The sequence below is a fragment of the Diadema setosum genome, chromosome 10 (genome assembly GCF_964275005.1).
Source record: "Diadema setosum chromosome 10, eeDiaSeto1, whole genome shotgun sequence".
In the NCBI taxonomy this organism is placed as follows: Eukaryota; Metazoa; Echinodermata; class Echinoidea; order Diadematoida; family Diadematidae; genus Diadema; species Diadema setosum.
Window position 1 is genome coordinate 36,738,355 of NC_092694.1, and position 21,818 is coordinate 36,760,172.

At 40.0% G+C, this 21,818-nt stretch overlaps 1 protein-coding gene across 1 annotated transcript; it reads left to right on the forward strand.

Moving 5' to 3' along the window:
- Positions 1 to 62: 62 nt before the first annotated feature.
- On the forward strand, positions 63 to 12,391 carry LOC140233993 (uncharacterized). Its single transcript, XM_072314079.1, has 6 exons — positions 63 to 258; positions 1,275 to 1,458; positions 3,516 to 3,706; positions 5,552 to 5,761; positions 7,819 to 8,100; positions 9,062 to 12,391. Exons 1-6 carry the CDS (start codon positions 63 to 65, stop codon positions 11,845 to 11,847), a joined length of 3,849 nt encoding a protein of 1,282 aa, XP_072170180.1. The 3' UTR covers positions 11,848 to 12,391.
- The last annotated feature ends 9,427 nt before the right edge of the window (positions 12,392 to 21,818 follow it).

A 21,818-nucleotide genomic window follows, 5' to 3' on the forward strand; every position in this document is an offset into this window, starting at 1 on the left:
GAAATCGCGTTATTGGTTATGATTGAATATCGCATCAAACGCATCCGACCATCCTTGCAGAAATGGAGCTTGAGAAAGATGCCCAAATGGAATTGGAAGGACCGTTTGAGAAGACGGAGGAGCAAAGTATCAAAGACTCTCAAGAGAAGGAGAATGATACAGAATCACCGTCGCCTTTTGCCGATAGCACATTCAATGTTTTTGACGGTATTTTCGTACTAGTATCCATGGGATTGCTTGTTGCTGATCTCATAACAGGTGGGTATTTTTTTTTTTTTTTTTTTTTTTTTTTTGACAGGGGCTGATCCAGGAATATTCCGTTAGGCATAAAAGGGGGCAAGGAGTAACAAGTTAGGAGGGGGGCCTTTACAAAATTTAAGTGGGCACACGCGCCCCCTCCATTTTTCTTTTGTCTTACATTGTAACAAAAAATATTAAAAGGGATGGCTACAGGCACAGTGCGCTCCCCTGGCCCCCTGGCCCTGGATTGATCTGCCACTGTGCCACTCTTTAATAATTGACTCTAAACAATCCTACGCCAAAAGGCAATATGGCTTCTGGCTCCATACTGGAGTGGAAATCTAGACAGGCAGAAAGAGATCTCAAGGAAGCTACTCTGATTTTGAGTCCCTAAACCGAAACCATCGTTCATGTTTGTCCCTAACCCTCTCCCTGGACCCTACATTGTATATCTATAGAATGGTTCTAGCAACTTAGTGAAATTGTAGAAACGGAAAGAATATTAACTTTATTTTTCTTTAAATTTGAAGACAAGCAGTGAAGTAGAATCTACAAGGAATGCAGATCTATTACTTACTAAGACAGCCGTCCAAGTGAAGTGGTGGTGAGACTGTTGATTCTAGATTTCTAGGGCCACAGGCAAGAGAAACGCAACATAGATATTAGACTATAGAGTCCTAGACTCTATAGTATAGGGCAGAATGTTTGTATGTGTGTGTGTGCTTGTGTATGGAGATATCAGTGTTTGTTGTTGTTTTTTTATCTAGAGGTTTTAGACATTACGGATCACGGTTCCATCACATTGATTAAAATAGAACTTGTTGAAGGTATTCCTGCACCATCTCTTGTAGTAAGACTCACTAAACCCGTTTGAAATGGACACCACTTTTCCACCGTTAGACTAGCTGGAGATGGCACTGAGTGGATTAGATTGATCTAATTACAAGTGTAGATTAGATTGTATTTCGCTTTAGTACCATCTTAACTTCTTTTTTTTAAAGTGTTGTCTTCTTCCTCAAATTATCTTTGTGCAGACTCGATTGTCACCTGCAAGTATTTTGTCAGTGGAGACATTACCTGGGGCTCCCTCACCCTTACCTTTACGGTCATCCCATCGGTCATCCTGCAGATCTTCAGCGTCAGGTGGTATCTAAATGATGATGACATGTCCACCTTCAAGTGGATCGTACATGTCTGCCAAGTTGGACCGCTGCATCGGTAAATCTCAACCACGAGAGACTAAATTAGATCTCTTCTGCTGTTGTTGGTTTTTTTTTTTCCCTGATGGATATACATGCATAGTATGTGGTGGTATAGATCTCATGTGTTTATATTTTTGTCCCCGCCGAACGAGTTCGAGCAGGGGACTATGAAACGGGCTCCGTACGTGTGTGTGTCCGTGTGTCCGTCCGTGCGTCCGTCCCTGCGTCCGTGTGTGATCAAAATGTTCAAAATGCTACTCCTTCGCCATTTCTAACCCGATTTTGATTCTGTTTGCTTTATATGATAGCACTACATGGGAGCTTTGAAACTTCTATAAAGAATTTCAGTTGTGACCTTTGACCTTGACTTTTGACCTATATTGTACATTTTGCTTCAAAATGCTACTCCTTCGCCATTTCTAACCCGATTTTGATTCCGTTTGCTTTATATGATGGCACTAGGTGAGGGCTTCAAAACTTCTACACAGAATTTTGACCTTTGACTTCTTTGACCTTTGACCTTGATTTTTTGCCTATATTGTACATTGGCTACAAAATGCTACTCCTTCGCCATTTCTAACCCGATTTCGATTCCGTTTGCTTTATATGATGGCACTAGGTGAGGGCTTCAAAACTTCTACACAGAATTTTGACCTTTGACTTCTTTGACCTTTGACCTTGATTTTTGACCTAAATTGTACATTTTGCTACAAAATGCTACTCCTTCGCCATTTGTAACCCGATTTCAATTCCGTTTGCTTTAAGTGATGGCACTTGGTGAGGGCTTCAAAACTTCTACACAGAATTTTGACCTTTGACTTCTTTGACCTCTGACCTTGATTTTTGACCTGTATTGTACATTTTGCTATTAAATGCTACTCCTTCGCCATTTCTAACCCGATTTCGATTCCGTTTGCTTTATGTGATGGCACTAGGTGAGGGCTTCAAAACTTCTACACAGAATTTTGTCCTTTGACTTCTTTGACCTTTGACCTTGATTTTTTACCTATATTGTACATTGGTTACAAAATGCTACTCCTTCGCCATTTCTAACCCGATTTCGATTCCGTTTGCTTTATGTGATGGCACTAGGTGAGGGCTTCAAAACTTCTACATAGAATTTTGACCTTTGACTTCTTTGACCTTTGACCTTGATCTTTTTACCTATATTGTACATTTTGCTACTAAATGCTACTTCCGGCGGGGACATATATTACGCACCGCGTAATTTCTACTTTTCCTTGTTTATAATTATTACAATGTATACGTATAACATGTATTTTTCATTTAGAACCAACAACAACTCATTTAATGATCAAAGCATTTTAGAATAACTACAGTAGATCAGCCAATCATTTTTAGGTTTTTCTGATATTGAGTATTGTTTTCATCAGCAAATATTGCAAACTTCGTTTTCAAGATTGAAAACACATAGATTATAGAAATAGATATAATGATGTCTACAAATTGCCTTACATCATTTATGTTGATGTAGGGCAATTAGTCAATCAGTTACAACATGGTATTTGCCTTCTACTTTTTATTTGTAATATTTTGCTTTTATCTTTGCATCAGTATCTTGGTTGCCTGATACAGGCAGTCAATACACTTTGGAATAGAATCTACTGAGGGCAGTATAATTATATGCTCACCAATTAATCAAGAGATATAGTGTAGACACGAAAATACAGGACAAAATTTCATCAACAAAGGAGATACACTCTGTCTGTCACAGCTTTTCTTGTCTGTTCTTTGAAGGCCACCTCCTGAGCTGAATCCAATACTGACTTAAAAAGGGTCCAAAGTAGAATTAGATAGCAGCAGTTGTTTCCTGACAAAGGTTTATAGTGTCAGCTGTCAACCACACTGCTTGTTTTGGTCTTCTTTTTCCACATTGCTCACTGTGATTTAAAAAAAAAAAAGAAAAAAAAAAGAAAAGAGAAATTTCCAAATCTTTATGAAACTTTATCATAAAGCATGCTGTATTGTTCCATGCATGATGGTGAACAACCAGGGTATGCTGGTGTTGATATTGCAGACTTTCTTAATACAGTGCTATTTTTGGGGGTGCAGGTACGTCAATGCTTTCAGAACAGGACTGGAGGCAAGGCAGACCAAGGATCCAGCCGACTTCGAGCGCCTCTTCTACCAGCAGAGCGATGTGTGCATGCTGCGTCTCTTTGAGTCCTTCCTGGAATCTGCCCCTCAGGTTGTCCTGCAGCTCTACATCATGGTGGCCACCAACGATGAGAATTTCTGGACAGGTGGGCAGATTGCAGGGTTCCCAGCCCATCAGGGAAATCAGGGGAAATTATTTTCCTTTTTCCAGTCAGGGCAGAGTCAGGGAATTTGACAAAAATGCCTCAAATCAGGGAAAAGTGGGGGAATTTTGATTGGCCCTAAAATCAAAAGTAGTCAGTCACACTCTGAGGAAAGGATGACCGTAAGGGGAGAGGAGAGGCCATTACATGTCTGCGTAAGTACAATAAATTAGTCTTAAATTACAGTGTTTTATACTGCAAATACAAGCATTCAGCTTGGAAACACTACTGTCAATGTATCACACACTGTAAAAAATCTAGGTGTTCATTTTGACCAGATACTGTCGATGACAGATCATGTCAGTAGAGTATGCCAGACAGCAAACCTCCATCTGAGAAACATATATCATGTTCGAAAGTATCTTACAGAAGATGCATGTAACCATGCAGTACGCTCTCTAGTTCTGAGCAGGCTTGACTATGGAAATTCCCTGCTGGCAAATATGAATGTCAGTGATGTGAAAAGACTCCAAAAAAGTCCAAAAATCGAGCGGCTCGCCTGGTGCTTGGTGTAAAGAGAAGATCCCCGAGTGCTCCTTTACTGAAGCAGTTACACTGGCTCCCCATCAAGGAGCGTATCGATTTCAAACTAGCTCTTGTCTATAAATGCATGATGAATACCGCTCCTCAATACCTATCCAACCTACTAACCACCCCTACAGCCTCCAGATATCAACTCCGGTCACAAAATGATAAGACAGTCCTACAAATCCCACAAGTAAAAACCAAAGCCTTCGAACATACATTTTCATATGCTGGATCTGTTGTCTGGAACACTCTACCAAAACAACTCCGTCTATGTAATTCAGAAGAAATGTTTAGAAGGAAACTGAAAACAGAACTATTTCAATTGTAACTATGTTGTTCTTATACTTTGTAAATATTGTTTGTTGATGTATGTACAGCGCTTTGATCAGGTCCTGTAAAAGCGCTCAATAAGAAATAGTTATTATTACTATTATTAAATAGTTTGCTGCAACAACATAGAAATCATGTGAAACTGGAAATGAGTTGAAATAATTATCATGGAATTTTGAGACTTCATCCAGGGAAAAATCAGGGAATTTTGTTTTCTTGAAATGTTTGGAACCGTGGACAGGCGATTGGCGTCATTCATTGATTCCTCCTTGCCACATCGCTACATGTCAGTAAAGTATGCCAGACAGCAAACCTCCATTCTCAGACCAAATAGAAAGGGAAATGTGTGCAATCATACCATCCCCTGTAATAAAAAAAAAAAAAAAAAAAAAAAAAAAAAACCTCTTTCCCTAAAACAGGACATTAAGATGGGGTTCCTGTGTGTGAAAGAGTCTCAACCCATGCATTTAATAGATTTCATTTCATACATTTATTGCAAAGAGCAGGTGCATAACCTTGTGAAGTGGTCCACCTCAAATACAATGTGGTCACACAATACATAATACAAATGGTCTCCATGGAAGACCAGCAGCGCTCTGATGGTGCACTTTAGTACCACTGGTCAACCAGCTGTCTTAGGCCATTCTACTAAGTAGCCTATGGGGAGTGAATACATTAGCCCATGTGTTACCTCATATGTTTGCTCTGATATTACACTTTTTTTTTAATCTATTCTCCACCCATTGGAAGGATTGCCCTTGTAGCCATAGTTATAAAAGGGCTGATGTAATGCAACTGAAGTGGAGAAAAATGTGCATTTTCTATGTGCCTCTAAAGTTTCTTTCCAGATGATAATCACATGCATGTATATTGCATGTTATTGGATTGCCATACTCTAACATTCTTTTCTCCTGTTCATGTGCACTCTAGGTACATCAGCGATGGTGTCCCTATTCTCCCTGTGCTGGGCTTTGGGGGCCTACAGCAGGGCCCACCGCAAGGTGAGGAGGGACAAGAAGATAGTGTCCTGGCCAGGGTTGGTCCTTCAGACCGTCTGGAGGATCGGAATGATCTCATCTCGTGTCGCGGCCCTGGTCCTGTTCGCCTCCGTCTTCAAGGGCTACATCTTTCTCGTCCTTGGTAAGTGGTGAATAATCAAAGGCTGTGCCCATCTTTTAAAGGGATGTTACAGTTTTGGTTGAGATGGGGCTTCAGGTTTCCAACTATTTTTGCTGACAATTTTTGGAGATAATGAGAAACCTCTTATGAAATATGAAATAGCATATAATTCTAAGAGAAATACAAAGTTCATTTGATAGAAATTGGTGTTGAAATGGCTGAGATACCCAAAACAAAGCAATCCTTGGGACCCACATTTTATTCAGATTGCTTTGTTTTGCTATGTTTTTGAATATCTCAGCCATTTCAAATTCCAATTTTCATCAAACAAACTTTGAAGTCCTTTCAGAATTGCATGCTCTTTAAAATTTTATAAAATGGTTTCTATCAGTATCTCACAAAAAACTAAAAGCTGGCAACCTCACCTCAACCAATACTATGCCATCCCTTTAACCTGTTAAAGACTAGTCCTGAGTATGCTCGGGCAGGTGTCTGTGAAAATGCATGTTATAGCAAATTCAACTTGTCCTCAACGGGTTACTCGCTGGTAATTATACTCCCGCCAAACGAAGTTTGAAGGGGGTATATAGGAATCAGCGGACGGTCGGGCGGTCGGTCCGTTGCAAATCTTGCGTCGCGAACTACTTCCTCAGTTTTCAACCGATTCCCATAAAACTTGGCACAGATGTGTGCCTTGGGTTGTAGATGTGCAAGACGTATTTTTTGACAGTACCCAAATGTACGTTGCCATGGTAACGGCATATTATAGGCAAAAATGGGTACAAATCTTGCGTCGCGAACTCCTCCCACAGTTTTTTATCAATTTTTATGAAATTAGGTACAGATGTTCATTTGAATATGTTAATGTGCAAGACACATATTTCCGCAGTGGCAAAAAAGTGCGTTGCCATGGTAACGGCATGTTATTGGTAAAATATAGGGCAAAATGCTTCATGGCAAAACTGCTTCATCAGTGTTCTTCCAATTCTCATGGAATTCATATTGAATGTTTGTCTTAGGATATAGGTCAGCATGACACATTTCTTGACAGTGACAAAAAGTATGTTGCCATGGTAACAGCTCACATATTATGAGCCAAAATGATGGAAAATTTTGTGTTGCAAACTACTTCCTCAGTTTTTGCCCAATTTCCATGAAACTTGGTACAGATGTGTGCCTTTGGTTGTAGATGTGCAAGACGCATTTTTCAACAGTACCCGAAAGTACGTTGCCATGGTAACGGCATATTAATGGCAGAAGATCAAGGAAAGATCTTGCGGATTTAACTACTTCCTCAGTTTTTTGACCAAAGCTTATGAAATGTTGTTGGGCAGGGGTATAACCAGTCGCTGTAGCGACATTTCTAGTTAAAGCTGTTTTCATGTCTTTTTTCCAAAGTCATGGCAGAGACTTTGTTTCTTTTTCTTGTTTTTGTTTTGTTTTGTCATTTTTGTGTGTTTGTTTGTTTAGTTGGTTAGTTGTTGTTTTTTGGAGGGATGGGGCTCTGCTTGCTAAAAATGGTGACAACAGTCCTGAGTGTTGCATTCATAAATTTGTGTTTAGTGAAATTTTGATTAAAAAAAACACACACACAAAAACACCCCCTGATTTGTTGCAAAAAAAAAGGAACTCAACAGATACTAGAAGAATTTCATGACCTACATGTGGTAAACATTTGATAAAATAAAACAAGAAGAAAAAAAGTATAGATGTAAGTCAAAGTGGCCTGGTGCACAAGTGATTCAAGTCTTTCAAAAACTAGAAAATCAGTTCCCTTTAGTATCTCAAAAGTGCAGAAACAGAGATACGATGTTTTATCAAATTAGGGCTTTACAAAAAGAGAGAGACTTTACGTTGTCCCTACCCCTTGCAGTGATCAGTTTGAATGCTATCACATATATGGAATATTAGAAAAGCACTTTCAACCCATTGACAACAATTTTGTAATGGAAAGCTTGGTAAGTGTGGTTGTGTGCTGGGCCTTCCTGTGTAGAGAAATAATGCATTATCAGTGATATTTGACTGTTTTGAAAGAGATGAATACCAGGTAATATTAAGTGTTCATATCTGAACTGCAGCTCTCCACTGGCTTGGTATGATGACCTGGGTACACCTCCAACAGACAGACTTCTGCTCCACCTGGGCGGAGGAGCGCCTCTTCAATGCAGTGGTAAGCGTCATCTACATCTTCTGCTTCTTCAACCTGAAGGAGGGGCGCTCCCGTCTCCGGGTGCTGGTCTTCTACACCATTCTCCTGGTGGAGGACTCCGCCCTTCTAGCTGTGTGGTTTAACTTTCGTACCATCGGCCAGTGGTACGTCACCGTGGGCTTTTCTGTCGTCTTTGGTGGATTTGCAGTGGGTAAGTAGCATTGGGGGTGGGGGGGGGGGGCTCTGTCTGTGCTCCCTGTACAGTTCAATCATGTGTATGACATGTCTTATGATGGTCAAACCTGTCCCAGTGGCCACCTGTAGACAGCTGGTCCCTACAAACTCTTAGATCACATTGTTAACATTGTTACGTATGATAGCAGACACTAGACTCCCGAGTGTGCCATGTCTGTCTGTGTACTTTATAGTCAGTATTCATTTTCCCACGGATCAAATTGCTTTCATTTTAGGATATCCAGATTATTAACTTAGAGTGCAAGACACTAAACAACAACTTCCAATATACCATTTGCGTATATGTGATTGTGTGGGTCTGGTTCTTTTTTCTTATCCTTTCTTTTTTTGCTTGTGTGTGTATAAATGTCAATAATAGGTAGTACTGGAACATGACTGTGCTTCATTATAAAGTCATGTTAGCTGCCATGCTGTCTTAGGTAGTGCGGCCCCTATTTATAAAGGTCACCTTTTCCCTTGATTTGCTGTTATATGAGCAAGTGTGACTGTATCCTGATCATGGATAATTGCACTCAGTTGAATATCCTGTAGAGATATCGTTAATTGATCATGAAAGAAAAACTCTTCAAATGAAGTCTTTACATCTGATACATACTAAATCAATTGATAGCAAATTTGACTTGCTTTTCTTTCTTATATGTGTGAAACAACATGTGGTTTAAAAGACAGTGTACATGAAGATACTGTGTAGCTTGTGATAGATGCACACATGCGTGCTGTCAAACCAGTCATTGACCTTGCAAGAGCGCTATATAAATGATCCGATTGTATTATATTGTATTGTCTCGCAAAGCTAGAAGTAACCACACATCTTTATCGTTTAGACTATAAAATCATTGCAAAGAGCTTCTGTAAGGTCTTTTTTTGTGTTTCTAACTGAGAAGAGTGTTTCTTCTGTAAAATGATTTATCCCCCAGGTGTGGTGAGCATGATCTTGTACTATCGCTTCCTCCACCCGAGTAAGGATCCCAGCTTCTGTGGACTGTCCGGAGAGAAGGATATCCCAGGATCTCTTGAAACCATTCCTCCAGCATCCAGACAATCCAGTCTGTCTGGGTTCTTCTCCCCCGAGCTCTACCCTCACGGTCGCAGCCCGTCTCCACGGCAACCGCGTCGCCCCGACATCAACCACAACGAGGCCGACAGTCCCCTTGCTCGACCCTTATCGGCAACAAGCATCCATGTGGAAGGGGACCTTGACTGCGAGGTGGGTGTGGGGAATTCCCACAAGCAGGGGTCATGGAGAGGTCAAGGTCAAAGAGGTAAGAGGTCACAGGGTCAAGAGGTTGACATTGGAAATCCTCAAGATAGGCAAACTGAGAGTGACATCTGTGTAACTGTGGAACAACAGGAGTTGGCCGCTGCCCAGAATGCCACCTTTTTGAGTGACACCTCCCTCATGCGCTCGATTAGGTGCGACATCTCCGGCTTCGGATCTGAACTGGTGCAGAGGTTTGACGACCGGAAGGCTCGCTTCATGATAGGTGATGAGTCCATCCACAGCGCCATCTGCGGACCTGGTGACTTGTCGAGGTCCCACAGAAGCCTCTACAACCAGACTCCAGTCCATGCCACAGACTCTCCAACTCACCAATCAGTGAAGCAGAAAACCATCTCTGCTGATGAGGGGGTGTCAAGACTTCCCATGGGAGAGCCACCAATGCATTCTTCCCCAGCATTGCCCCGGATGCCAGAAATTGTAGATTCACCAAACCGCATCATGACAGCGTACGATGCTCAGAAGATATATGAGGACATCCTCGGAATAGAAAAGCCAAGAAGGAATTCCAAGAGGCAACTGAAGTTTGACGGAGGCCCAAAACCTGCACTAACTTTCACTACTGGAAAGAAGATAGAGGAAAGCCTAAACTCATCTTGCAAAGATAAGAGAACACTAACCACTGAACAACACCCAGAACAATCTCTTTCCAGCAACCAGGAAATATCAAATATCACTCCTGTCCCCAAAACAAAAGAAAGCAAGCATGCACCAAAGTTTAGAAGCCCAAGAGTTAAGAAAATTTATGTACCTGAAAAGATGTGTATCACTGAAAATCATACCCAATATCCAGCCACAGACCACCTGACAGGGGAAGGGGCTGAAGGAAGTGGTCATGTGACTGGTAACATGACAGATGGTGTAATGAATGACAGTGCAAGACTTATTAGCAAACATCATGAAGGTTATGAAACTGAAAGTGTCATAAACCCATCCCTCAAAGGAAGCATTCACAGTGCTTCGTTGTTTCCTCTCAAGCCTTGCACTGCTAATAATACCCAACCATCACATAGACGAGAATTGATGTACCAAAACAAGCAGCCTCAAAACCCATACTCTGTGTCTGTGTCAGGTGCAGGAAGGCAAAATGGTGAAGCCAAAACAGAAATTGCCACACCTGTTCCCTGTGAGGCTCTAGATGGGGATCTAGAGTCAATTGATGAATTGAAAGGGGTGAACTGCCAGCCTCTCTTGGGTGAAACTGATGAAGGGTTTGTAGATGTTGGAGAAAAGGAAGTATTTTTGCAAGAAAAGAAGGAGATGCAATATGTCCCTGGTCAAAAATGTCCTCCAGGTATGAAATCTTGCAAATCTGACTGCTTTGACACAGATCAAAGCAAGGTGGGGTCTGCATCCAATCTCGGAAGCAAGAAGTATGAGGTTAAGAAAGGTCCTGGTATGAGTGAGGCAGGGAGCTTGGAAGCATTTGATGCCATGGCAGCATCTAAGGACTTCACAAGAAGTGATGGATTCAAATGCAGAGATGATAGGCATGCATCAAAAGGCGAGGGAGTAAACTCCGCCCATACTCCTTCTAATTCCATCTCTACTCCTCCTGTAGGCAGAGATGCGAGTCCTCACATTAGAAGGGTGCCCCGTGGCCTTGCCTCCCTGTCACCACACTCTGCCATCTTTGGTCAGTCCCACAGGAAGGTCGATGGTCACGCCAGTCCCCTGGTCAGACCGCACCAGAGTGGGGTCAAGGTTCAGGGTGGGGCAAGCCTCAAGAGAGTGCGGAGTTTGAAGGGAAGCGCTCCTGCCTCTCCTCAGCCAGCCCTGTCAAAGACTCCAGGCAGTGTGGGCAAGTCACATCAAAAGATGAATGTCAATTCAGATGAAGTAAATGACATACAAGTTCCGGTCAAGGCAAGAAGTAGCCCACGAATGGCCTTAAAGGGAAACGTTAAGCGGGTTTTAAGTATCAAGGGAAGTGCTTCGTCTGAGAAAAAGATTAGTTCTGTTGAGCATTCAACACTAATGGGGAGTCATGAGGAATTGAATGTTGATGATCAATCAGTCCAAACACATCCAAAGAATCCCAGCTTAGATGTCAAAATTGAAAGCAAAAAGTCCCCCAGCCCTAAAGTAGGCATACTCACTGTAAAGAATCAGAATGAGCAGTGCTATAATCCCCTCAGCAAATCAAAACCCCATAGCCCCAAACACAAGGGCAATCTCTCGTCACCTAAGACTGGTGATAACCAGATTTTGGTGCTTCATAGCAGTAGGGCTTATGCCCCAGGGAAGGAAAACAAAGGAGTGTCACCAGGCACAGTGATGGGTGTAACAGCAAAGCTTAAAGGTAAAGTGGGGAGTCCCCTCAAGGAAAAGAAGCCACCTCGGAGATCCCTTGGTAGGATCCCAAACAACTTAGTGGCAGAAAAAGTAGCCACATTCAGTAATGGCAATGACAGTAATGCCTAGATACAGACCATCTGCAAGGGAACCTTGGTTTGAACCACAGGTCTCAGTCGGATAAGGTGATGGGTAGTTCTATTTCCATATTAGAGAACATTAAATTACATGTACTTTTATTTCTAAAATGCACCTATGAGGAAGATTGTTTGCCTCGGAAGTTCAAACAAGCAACTTAGCTCTAGAATAATGAATTTGTCAGAAATATTGTGAGAGCAAATGAAGTCGACGTAGACACATGCCAGAGGGAACCCCGATATCAGCCTGCCTGCATCATGGAGATTTAGTCAGTATCATTAACTGGGCAAAGAATTCTAAAGATCAAAGCATCAAACTGAATCGGTGCTGCAGTCCGAAACAAATCACTTCCAAGAAAGGAAGGTTCTGACCCGGGCACTTTAGCGATGAATATTGAGATAGCACTAGTTAATCAATTCAACTTGTCATTGAACAAGACCAGTCCATCCTCAATATCTGTATTTTTATCTATGTGTATTAGCCACATTGTATACCAAGGTAAAGGTATGAGTCAAGGATAGAAAGTTGCAGAAGTGAAGAGCTAACTACTGAATGAGATTGCTTTGATTTGCCTTTCTTGACAACGGACAGGACTTTAAATAGTTTGATCTTACACTGTAGAATGCAAATCAGCAGAGCGCTGTTTTGGTATCTCGGGGAGAGACACAGATTAAAGAGACAATATAACTGAGGAGTATCTGCATTTATAATTGGAAGGATAAGTGTTTGTATTCATGAACCATTCTGATATATGTACAAATAATGATTCAGTTGTATTAGAATAAGGAGGAAAAGTGTTATGGTTATGTATTTATACAAGAAAGTGGTCAACGATGTATGTGAGTTCATTGGGCAAGGTAGGGGTTAGACCGTGCAATGTGTCTTGATGTGGGAATGATGAGTAGTGAGAAGGAAGACCAGACATAGGTGGGGCTGATGATGATGTAACTATTTCTTTCAGTGGTATTCAAGTGGATACTACAAGCGCTTCACGTTTTTGTTATTTTCTGGCAGAATAGAAATGTATCCTTTGCTGAAAGTAGTGCCATGGTAGAATACTACAAGTGCATAGTGTGGGAAGAATCAAACAATTAGTTCTTTCACACACGACTCAATCATATATATGATGATGTTTGTTTAACCACTGAAAATGAAACTATTAAAATTACAGACCACTTAGATTGCACACAAATTGTATAGTCTTGAAAGTTCAAGAGTAAAAAAAAAGTTTGAAGATATACAAACTTTCCTATTGTGCCATCCAATGCTTCATTTAATGTGACTAGAGTTTGATGGAAGAGAAATATCCAAGTATTTAATGTCTGACCATGAAGCCACAATGCCCTCTTGAAGGAGTGTACTTATCCATTAAGAGTATCTGCTACTCTCGAATAGATGAATACAATCTTATGTGACAGGAGACAACAATGATACAGAGCAAAGAGATACAAACTAGGATGTCACATTGTTTTTGAACTTTGATTTTTGTCCTTCAGTTTTGAAAGTAGAAATTCTATAAGTGTCGGCCTACAAATCAAATTTTCTATGGGTTAATTGTATTTGGTGCTATATACACTTTGAAAACTTAGCAACAGTGACTGTTCAGTAAATGGTAGAGGGAAGCACCGTCAAAAGACAAGCTTTTGTGCTCCGTAATTTCTCCTCATCTGCATTCATCACCCCGAGAGTGAAACTTACCCTAACTCCTTGAGCTTGTCAATCTTCTTGTGGGATCTGGTTTTCCCCATGTAGCATACAGTAGCATGTATACCCAGTGGTGGTGGGTGAATCACAGCCACGCCCAGACAAACCTTCCTCTCTCTCCGATTTTAAAAGGAAGTGAGGAGGGGCAGATGCACTTTTGCATTGATTTGACCTTTGACCTTTTGTTAAACACTGGGAGGAGGTGAAGAACAAGTTTGTAGTGATAGTTTGCCCCATTGGTCGTGGTAAATTCCCCCAAACAGTAATGCTAAGATTTCGGTCTCAACTGAGAGTTGGCTTAGAAAAGGTAAATCAAATTGGTTGAAAACAAAAATATCTCCCTCGTCATTCACCGCGATATCAAGCACTCTGATGAGTGAGTTTTTACATGAAGAAGTCTCAAATTTTCTTGGTCAGTGAACTCAACCTACGATCTCTATCACAAATATGATATATAAGGGGTATTAATTTCAGTCAGCCAATAAAGTTGCCTGCAAAGTTGGACCATGTTGTTTGTAAGAAGCTAGCCAATCGTTTCACCATTGGGCATGCATACAAGTGAGATTCTATCAGTCGTGCACATTATGACTTGACCCAATCTTCATTCATGGTGGAGGTTGAAAAGAAATTTGCTCTTGCTCTAAATGGCCGCATCGTTGCTGTGACGTGAATACATATATTTTAGATAGAATTATAGGTGGAAGGACATACCGTAAATAGGTGTCAGACACGTTTTGACAATCATCTTTTTTGCACATTATGTATATACCGGTATGTAATCTTCTTTGGACAATATTTTGTTGATGTTCTTCCTATTTCCTATTTCATACACAAAAGTTAATTCAGATTGTTGACGCTTTTGAAGTGTGAGATTTCGTGACAGACAAGCAGAGAAATTGTACAGTTACACGTATGTAATCATGTGACCGTGTGTGTGTGATTATGTCGCATTTTATGCACAGTGTACACAGTACATTGCTTGGTGACGGGACTCAGCGATTTCTAGTACTCAACAGTTCTTGAGTACACTTAGATCCGAGTTGCCATAAACTTCTGACGACCCTTCAGTTGAAGTTTGAATCCTTTGTCTCCGGCGATACATTGTATTCCTCTACGACATCGCCTACGATTGCCAAAATGGCAATATCATTTATGTGATTTACAGCGCAACTGTAAAAGCTTATAATATTTGCAAACAATCCGCCTATGCATCCTTGCGTGCCAATCCTGCTTTATGATACGTCTTTGTTGCGTTTTAATGTCCACTTGAGTACTTTTCATTCATGCTATAAATATGTATGCCTTTGTGATAGTAGACGGATGGGCCGTCAGAATTTCACTCCTCCGCTTTCACTTCTTAAAGTATATTGCTTTTCATGTTTATTTCGTCCTTGTAAGATCATGTTAAGGTGTGTGTGTGTGTGTGTGTGTGTGTGTGTGTGTGTGTGTTAACAGTGTACGGCTGTATCTACATGTACCATACAGTGTATTTATCAATATGGAGTACTACAGTAGTTCTTACAGCTGGGACACACCGTAATTACTCTTGTGACAATTATGCCATTGGTTAAAGGACAAGTTCACCTTCATAAACATAAGGATTTAGAGAATGTAGCAATGTTAGTAGAATACATCATTGAAAGTTTGAGGAAAATCAGACAATCCGTTTTTGTTCAGTCACTGCTGGATGAGAAGACTACTGCAGCATATGATGTCACATGAGTACAACAATATCAGGAAAATATAAAGAGAATATCCCAAATTTTCATCTTTTGAAAAAAGTACAAATTCCCTTGACTTGTTACTGTTATGGGTAATATTATTCCCCCTGCCTTTAGAAAGAGGCAAGTCAAGTGCTCTTTTATTATGCGAAAAAAGTGAAAATATATTGAATTTTCTTTACATTTTCTTTATACTGTTGTACGCATATGACATCACAAGCTGTAGTAGTCTCCTCATCCAACAGTTCCAACACAAAAATTTTAAAAATTCATAACTTTTGCATCGATTGTCTAATTTTCCTCAAACTTTCACTGATGTGTTCTACTGTACTAATATTGCTGCATTCTCTCAATCATTATGTTTATGAAGGTGAGCTTGTCATTGAATGAAGTACCCAAGATTATTATGTACTGCCTATAAAAAAAAGAGAGAAATGTCTGAATACATCAGAGGCTGAATATGACAACATTTTATGCTGTATTTATTAGTATACCTCTTGAATAATAACTTGGGATCTTTGTTTAAATATTTTACATGTACATTTCTTGATAATGTAGCTGGAATAAGCATATGTGTATACGTGTCTTTTTCCCCCTCCTTAGGGATTTCTCTTTTTATTCAAGCCGGTATTTTTTCTTTTACCTATCAGTGTTGATTAAGGACCATTGTTTTATGTTGTATCTATATATTTCACAAATACTTTTTATCAAACTTCAATACTTGTGTGTATGATTAGCACTTTTTTTATGTTAATGATATGAAGTAGTCAAATGTATTCTGCCTATGAGGTTGTTCATTATGCACCTTTTGAAATACGTGTTTTTATTCAAGATACAATGTAGTACTGTCATGAGAGGTGAAAATTTCACAAGCAGGGCTTGGATTTTGACAAGTATGAATTTTGTGGAATATGCTCTCGCGAGTATATGACATTTGTGAAATATACGGTGATATATTGGTTATTCTACTAATCCTAGTGACGGTGATGGCTGCATGTTTGATTTGCTACAGTCTATTAAATGTATGCATGAGTATTCAATTATCTGTATTCTGATCGTAAAACCTGTTCTCCGTATAGAATGCCACTGCCACTGCGGCAAAGTACATAATTATGATGTACACGTACATAAATTGCAATACATGCAGTTGTATATTAATTCATCACTCCGCTATGTCGCTGATAATGTACGCAGGACAGCCATCGCGTACTTGGTTTGTGGTTGTACAATGTACATGTACAATATAAATCGAGGAACCTCGTTATAATGGTGTCGAATATAGCGTGATATGATAACAGCGTATATTTTGCAAGTCCCATGCTTGTTATATTCGTTTGTTTTCAATCCGTGATACACCGAAATACCCGATATAACAAGGAAATTTAAGTGTTCCCAAGCAGTTTGTTATAACGAGTTCCCCTTGTACATGCGAAGCATTTTATTTGCGATAAAGTCATGACCGCAAGAATTTTCACGATACATGTATGAATAGCAAAATCTCGCTACAATAGAGAAATAAAATAAGTCACTAACGGCATACATTTTAAATGCGAAGAGGCAAATACACGTACAATGTATTTTATTTATCAGAGGATCAGAGGATGTAATGGGATAAATATAGAAAGATCAGTTATAATCATTTGAGAATAAGGGTGTGGGATGGTTTCATCTTTGTCTTATGGATAGCCGTGACAAATGCACAAGGTTGCACAACAAGATGTACACGATGTAGTTCTTTATCTTTGACACTAACGACCTTATATTCACTGTCTCTCCATTAGGGACATAACTTGCTGTTGAAGGATGTTGTAAACAGGTTCTATCAGGTGGTTTTGTTTTTTGTTTTTTGTTGATAGTTTTTTTGTTTTTTGTTTTTTGTTTTTTTGTTTCTTGTTTTTTAAAGCAGATGTCTTGTGCGTTCATGTTCAATATGAATACAGGCAATGCCATTCTTCTGTAAGCTGGAACGTGACAGAAAGCTATGTGTGTCATGCTGTCCTAGAAAATCAAAACAAAACATTGTCCTCAGTTATATTATAGCTGTAGTTAAATAACAACCTTCGACTATTTCAAGGAACTGTAGGAGTGGATCGACATTGCTGTGTAGCAGCTATAACGTTTAGATGCCCATTAAATTATAGAAGTCCGGTAATGAGAGTGTTTCCAATGAAATCCAATATGTTTGCTTCTATGCATTGTATCTGTGTATTCCAATACTGTATATACATTGTATGTGTGTATGTACATGTAACATACTTGTACTACTGTAAAGTGGACCTCGCGTATATCGACATTGCCTAAAGCGACAAATCATGGCTTCGTAAAAGTTCAGAATTTTTATTTTCTTATTTATTTTGTTGACAAATTGACACGTTTTCTCCGGTCCTGTGCATGGGTTTACTTTAAGTGTTCTTGCAAACTTTCTTCAACGAAATTGTTCTCCCGATTTTCATGGTAGTAGTCCATAGGATTTTTTCTTATCATCATTATTTTATTTTGATTTATTTTATTTTATTTTGTTTTGTTTTATTTTATTTCATTTTATTTCATTGTATTTCATTTTATTTTGTATAGAAATCTCGTGAGGTAAAGTACACTGTACCTCTTTGTAAACGTATAAGACGAGATTTTGGATGTAGCCGATTTCTTGATTCAGACTTGGTCTGACGTAATAATGACAAGGAAAATTTGAGTATAAATAACCTTTTACTCAACGTAAAAACACGTTTACCTATTTCAACGTGTCAAAGGAAGGAAAGGCGTTTCATTGTTCTTTTTATATAGAAAGGTTGTGTTGGTAGCTAATTTTCTTGTCCTGCTTTTCACAAATCACCTTGGAAACGGACATTTACTTCCTACAATACAGGAAACGAGAAAGCTACCGTCATACAAAATTTGTTTCTTTTTTGTTTGTATGGACCATCATGTTGAAAGTCATGCTGAATACAAACATGCTGAATAAATACATTTTTTTGTGTTTTTACACACTTGTTTGACTTTGTGTCTTGATCTGACTTGGTTTTTACTTTGAAACATCAACAAATCTTTCCTTTTTACTGCAAAATCTTCTCATATCTCTAGGAATTAGGTGTGATTTATTGACTAAAAATAGCAGCCAAGAGGCTGAATTACATTCAGCTTACAATAAAAACATAAAATTAGAGTATAGAACAATTAATGAGCTACATTATATTTGCAATTCACAAACTTTACATGAAATTATACGTATAGTGTACATCCATCTAAACCAACAAAACACAGCAAGTGAAAGTAACAGTCGGTATGTACATACCATATATCTTCCTTTTTCGTACAACTGTGGGTTTTTGCTTCGGACAATCGTTTATGAGCATGAAGGGAACATTTGCATTGAAGAAAAGGAAAGGTTATTCACAAAACAAATACAAAACTTCTTTCTTTTTTTTTACCATCCAGTGAAAATATTGGAAATGTCCGAGGAATTTAATGGAATTGTTGGGAACCATGAGACACACACAATAATTACGTGTAATAATAATAATAATAATAATTGCATTTATATGGCGCTTCATACTGACGTTTCTAAGCGCACTTTGCTACTCATACAAATAGACTAGAAAACACAATAACATTAACAAAATTAACGTTAACAGTAACAAAAGAAGAAGAAAGAAAAGAAAAGAAAAGAAAAATACATGTGATACAATGGTACAATAATTGATAACTGTGTGCGCCTCCAGAAAAAAAAAAATATATATATGTATATATATATATATATATATATATATTACAGCTGATTAAACAGGTGAGTTTTAAGAAGAATTTTAAATGATTCGACAGATGAGGCATTCTGAATATAAAGAGGAAGTTTATTCCAAAGAGTGGGAGCAATGGAAGAAAAGGCTCGGTCACCATAACGGGTTTTTGTACGTGGGCCATGAAGTAATTGGAGAGAGGAAGATGAACGGAGGGGTCTGGCAGAAGAGGAGGAGCGGAGAGAGACTAGGTTTTGAAGATATATGGGTGCAAGATTACGTGTGATTTTGTACGTCAGAAGTAGGATCTTGAAAGTAATACGGGAATGTACTGGAAGCCAATGGAGTGAGCGGAGAACAGGAGATATATGGTCATGTCTCCTACTAAGGGAGACTAATCTAGCGGCTGAATTTTGGATACGTTGGAGAGGGGATATGTGAGAAAGAGGGAGGCCGGCAAGGAGGGAGTTGCAGTAGTCCAGATAGGAGGAGACGAAGGCATGGACGAGCCGCTCAGCTGATGATTGATCAAGCAGACGCCTGATCTTCCCTATTTTGAAAATACCCCATGATGCGGACTTACAAATGTTTGTGATATGGTGTTTAAGAGTTAAGTGTTTGTCCAAAGTAAAGCCAAGGTCTCTAACACAGTCAGAGACCTTAATAATCCCATCCCGAGTAGTTAGATCTGGTAGAGGAACTGTGCTCCTAAACTGTGAAGAGAAATGGATGAGTTCAGACTTGTCTTCGTTCAGACGGAGTCTGTTGGCAGTGGACCAGGTTTTGATGTCGTTGAGACATTCTCTCAGTGAATTAACAGCAGCAATCCTATCGCCAGGTGACATAGTTATGTAAATTTGAGTGTCGTCAGCATACATAGCGTAGTTGACTCCATGATGACAATTGATGATTCTGGTGAGTGGACCTGTATAGAGGAGAAAAAGAAGGGGGCCGGCAACGGATCCTTGCGGAACTCCGCAGCTGATAGGACTAGGACGTGACCAGGTCCCATTGATTATCACCCTCTGTCTGCGATCTTGAAGATATGACTTGATCCATTGGATGGCAGTGCCTGTGATGGAATAGTCATTACTAAGTCGTTGTAGTAGCAACGTGTGGTCGAGCGTGTCAAACGCAGCCGAATAGTCAAGAAGAAGAAGAGCAGCCTCATTGCCCTTGTCGACAGCAAGAAGGAGATCGTTGAGCACTTTCAACAAGGCAGTTTCTGTTGAGTGGAGGTTGCGGTATGCTGACTGGTTTGTAGGAAGCAGATGATTACTGTCAACATAAGACATTAACTGTGTAGACACAATCCTTTCAAGAAGCTTACTCACAAATGGCAGATTGGCAATTGGTCGGTAATTGCTCAGGACATCGGGATCTAGGTTCGGTTTCTTCAACAGAGGGGAAACAAGAGATGTCTTGAAAGGTATTGGAACTATACCCGATGACAATGATGTGTTAATGATGTGTTTTAGAACCGGAAGCAGCTCATCAAGGCACTCTTTGAGCAGCCAAGTTGGAAGAGGGTCCAGACTGCAAGATTTTGGTGGAGATAGCATGATGAGACGTCGAAGCTGTTCATCAGTGACTGGATTAAACTCGCTCAGGTTGCAGTTCAAAGAGTTCTCAGGAGCCTGGACGGATAACTCCAAATGGTTCACGTCAGATACAAAGGAAGACACAATATCATCGATTTTCTTCATGAAGAATATACTGAACCTGTGCGCCAGTTCTGAGTCAGATGAGTGTTCAGGATAAATAGCAGAGTCAGAAGGGGTGGACAGTTTCTTCACGAAATTGAATAGTCGTTTCGAGTCAGCATTGGCGATCTCTTTTCTCAGGTACTGGGACTTTGCATCAGTAATCAGACTGTAGTACAGCTCACATTCTTGACGATACAGGTCCATGTCAGTCTGCATGCCGGACTTCAACATGCGACGTTCTGCACGACGCCGACGCCTCCTGGCCTCCCTAACCTCATCAGAGAACCAAGGGGCATTGGGTCTAATTGTCACAGTCACGGTTTTAACAGGGGCATGCTTGTCCAACAGATTACTCAGCATGTCATTATACATTGAAATTGCTTCTGTAGGACAAGATGTACACTGGGAAGTCAACAAAGCCTGTTTAATATCCTGGCGGAAAGAGTTGGTGTCAACATTGCGAAGCTTTCTAAAGCTTACTTTCCTTCTAGGATTTGGTGGGCCTTTAAGATTAATGGCGGAAAGAATGGCGGAGTGATCAGATGGCAAAGATGGCAATACAGTGATATGGGAAATAATATCTTCAGATTTCCTACTAAAGACTAAATCAAGTGTGTGGCCTGCTTGGTGAGTGGCACCCTTAACATGTTGATGAAACCCAAAGGCTTCGACGGCATTGAGAAAAGACTGAGCGAAACTATCAGCAGAATCATCTACATGTATATTAAAGTCACCAAGAAGAATGGTTGGATGAGCATCAACAGCAGCACTCTCGAGGAGAGTTAAAAACTCATCAAGAAAGTCGTTGCTGGTAAAGGTGTGACGAGAGGAATGGGGTGGGCGATAAATGCAATAAACCCGAACAGTAGATGAAGAAGTGAGATGAATCGTGAAATCTAGCAGTTCAAAAGACATAAATTTGTGTGTGTCATTGACAACACAACGCGCAGCAGACCTATACAGGACGCAGATACCACCTCCTCTAGATGTCTTTCTGGGATGATTGATAATATTGAAATTTGGAAGGGATAATTTCAATTCAGCAAGGGTAGGCTCATCCCTCTGGTCACCTGAAAGCCATGACTCAGTGATGACTA

Bases quoted from the DNA above. Each gene is read 5' to 3' on its own strand.
- LOC140233993 (XM_072314079.1), top strand. From the start codon at position 63: ATGGAGCTTGAGAAAGATGCCCAAATGGAATTGGAAGGACCGTTTGAG. The intron at 259-1,274 runs GTGGGTATTTTT...ATCTTTGTGCAG, and splicing joins TGTTGCTGATCTCATAACAG to ACTCGATTGTCACCTGCAAG. The intron at 5,762-7,818 runs GTAAGTGGTGAA...TCTGAACTGCAG, and splicing joins CTACATCTTTCTCGTCCTTG to CTCTCCACTGGCTTGGTATG.